The 1778-nt window shown below is 60.5% G+C and overlaps 1 protein-coding gene across 1 annotated transcript in view; it reads right to left on the bottom strand.

Moving 5' to 3' along the window:
* Window positions 1–1778, bottom strand: part of ETH_00016790 (uncharacterized protein) — a gene marked incomplete at both ends in the record, with an annotated part of 2633 nt that overhangs the window by 268 nt on the left and 587 nt on the right. The window contains one exon of the mRNA XM_013373543.1: window positions 2–1690. Within this exon, the coding sequence (XP_013228997.1) occupies window positions 2–1690 (1689 nt within the window). The remainder of the gene's footprint in view (window position 1; window positions 1691–1778) is intronic.

The following is a 1778-nucleotide window of genomic DNA, read 5'->3' as shown; positions in this document are numbered from 1 at the left end:
GCTGCTGCTGCTGCTGCTGCTGCTGCTGCTCTGCCGCAGAGCCATTGGCCGGGCTGCGGTTGTCTCCAGTTCCCGGCACTGCTGCTGCTGCTGTTGCTGCTGCTGCTGCTGGCGCGTCTGCCGTGTCTTCTGGGTGTGGCAGAGAAAAAGTGTGGCTGCACCTCTGCTTAACTGCTTCGGTGTCTTTGCTGCTGCTGCTGCTGCTGCTGCTGCTGTGGGGCCCGCCGAAAACCACAGAGCCCTGGCTGGCCTCGTACTTTGCGAGTTTCTCTCGCAGCTGCTGCAGCTCTTCCTGCTGCTGCTGCAGCAGCAGGAAGTCATTGTGTGCGTGCTGCAGCTGCAGCAGGAGCTGCGCCTCTTGCTGTCTGCTCTCCTGCTGCTGCTGCTGCCGCAGCAGCGTGAGCTTCTCCGTCGCGTCTGCTGCAGTGGCTGCTGCTTCTGCTGCAGCAGCTGTGGGGCCCTGCAGCAGCAGCGCAGCAAATATGCAAATGTAAGGAGAAAGAAAAGCAGGAAGCCCCTCGAGCTCGGGGCACCGCAAAAGTGTTGCTGGTCCAGCCCACGGGCTTGCAGCCTTCTCGCTGCTGCTGCTGCTGCTGCTGCTGCTGGCGTCCCTGTTGCTGCTGCTGCACTTGCTGCTGCTCAGGCCAGAGACGGGGGAGGCGGACTTTGTGGGGCTTAGCGCTGCTCGCGTTGCTGCGGCTGCTGCTGCTGCCACTTTCGAGGTGCTGCCAGCCGGCGCACCTTTGTCAGCAGGCATTTCCTGCTGCTGCTGCTGCTGCTGCTGCTGCTGCTGAAGACCCTTTGGCACTGGTTCCTTCCTGAATGCGTCGGGAACGCCTGAGCCTTCGCCTTGCAAAGGAGAAGACTGCTGCTGCTGCTGCTGCTGCTCTTGCTGCTGCTGCTGCTGAGCTGGAACTGGGCTGCTGCATGCAGGGCTGGCGGAACGCTGCAAAGCAGCAGCAGGCTGGTAGTCAGCACTGCTGATGTTTGCTGCTCTCTGCTGCTCTTCTTTAGTTGCAGCTGCTGCAGGCGTTGCTGCTGCTGCTGCTGCTGCTGCTGCTGCTGTCGTCTCAGCTTTTGTTGCCTGGGACGAGGACGCAGATGATTTTTCCTCTAGCGACTTGGCGGGTCCCGAACGTGGCTGATGGTGCTGCTGCTGCTGCTGCTGCTGTTGCTGCTGCTGCTGCAGCGCAGCACACGAGCTTCCTAGTATGAATTGGAGGTGATGTGCGTAGTTTGTTTCTGCTGCTCTTGCTGCTTTCTGTGCCTCTGCAGCATCCACCCCTCCTGCAGCAGCAGCAGCTGCTGCTGCTGCTGCTGTGTCTCGCAGGTACCGCAGCACATCAACGAGATAAGACTGCAGCTGCAGCAGCAGCAAAGAGACGGGCAGCTCGCAGGCTTCATTTTGCTGCTGCGTGCAGAAGATGCAGCTGCTGCAGTGCCTGCTGCTTCGCGTGCTGCTGCTGCTGCTGCTGCTAGCAGTGGCTGGGGAATGCGTAACTCTGGCTGCGTGCTCCACCTCACTATCCGCATTTTTAGAGGCAGCAGCAGCAGCAGCAGGAGCACGAGAAGCAGCAGCCGCTGCAGCAGCAGCATCTTCTCCCCGCAGCAGCAAAAAGAAGACTGCGAGCTGCTCGTCTTTTTGCTGCTGCTGCAGCAGCAGTATTATCTTGTTGATCTGCTGCGGCACCTGCAAAACACAGCAGCAGCAGCAGCAGCTGCTGCTGCTGCAGGAGGAGTTGATGCTGCTGCAGCACAAACAGCAGCAACAGCAGCAG

The sequence above is a fragment of the Eimeria tenella genome, genomic scaffold (genome assembly GCF_000499545.2).
Source record: "Eimeria tenella Houghton genomic scaffold, Eth_scaff151, whole genome shotgun sequence".
In the NCBI taxonomy this organism is placed as follows: domain Eukaryota; phylum Apicomplexa; class Conoidasida; order Eucoccidiorida; family Eimeriidae; genus Eimeria; species Eimeria tenella.
Note: the sequence above shows the minus strand (reverse complement) of the source record. Positions and strands in the feature narration are given on the sequence as shown.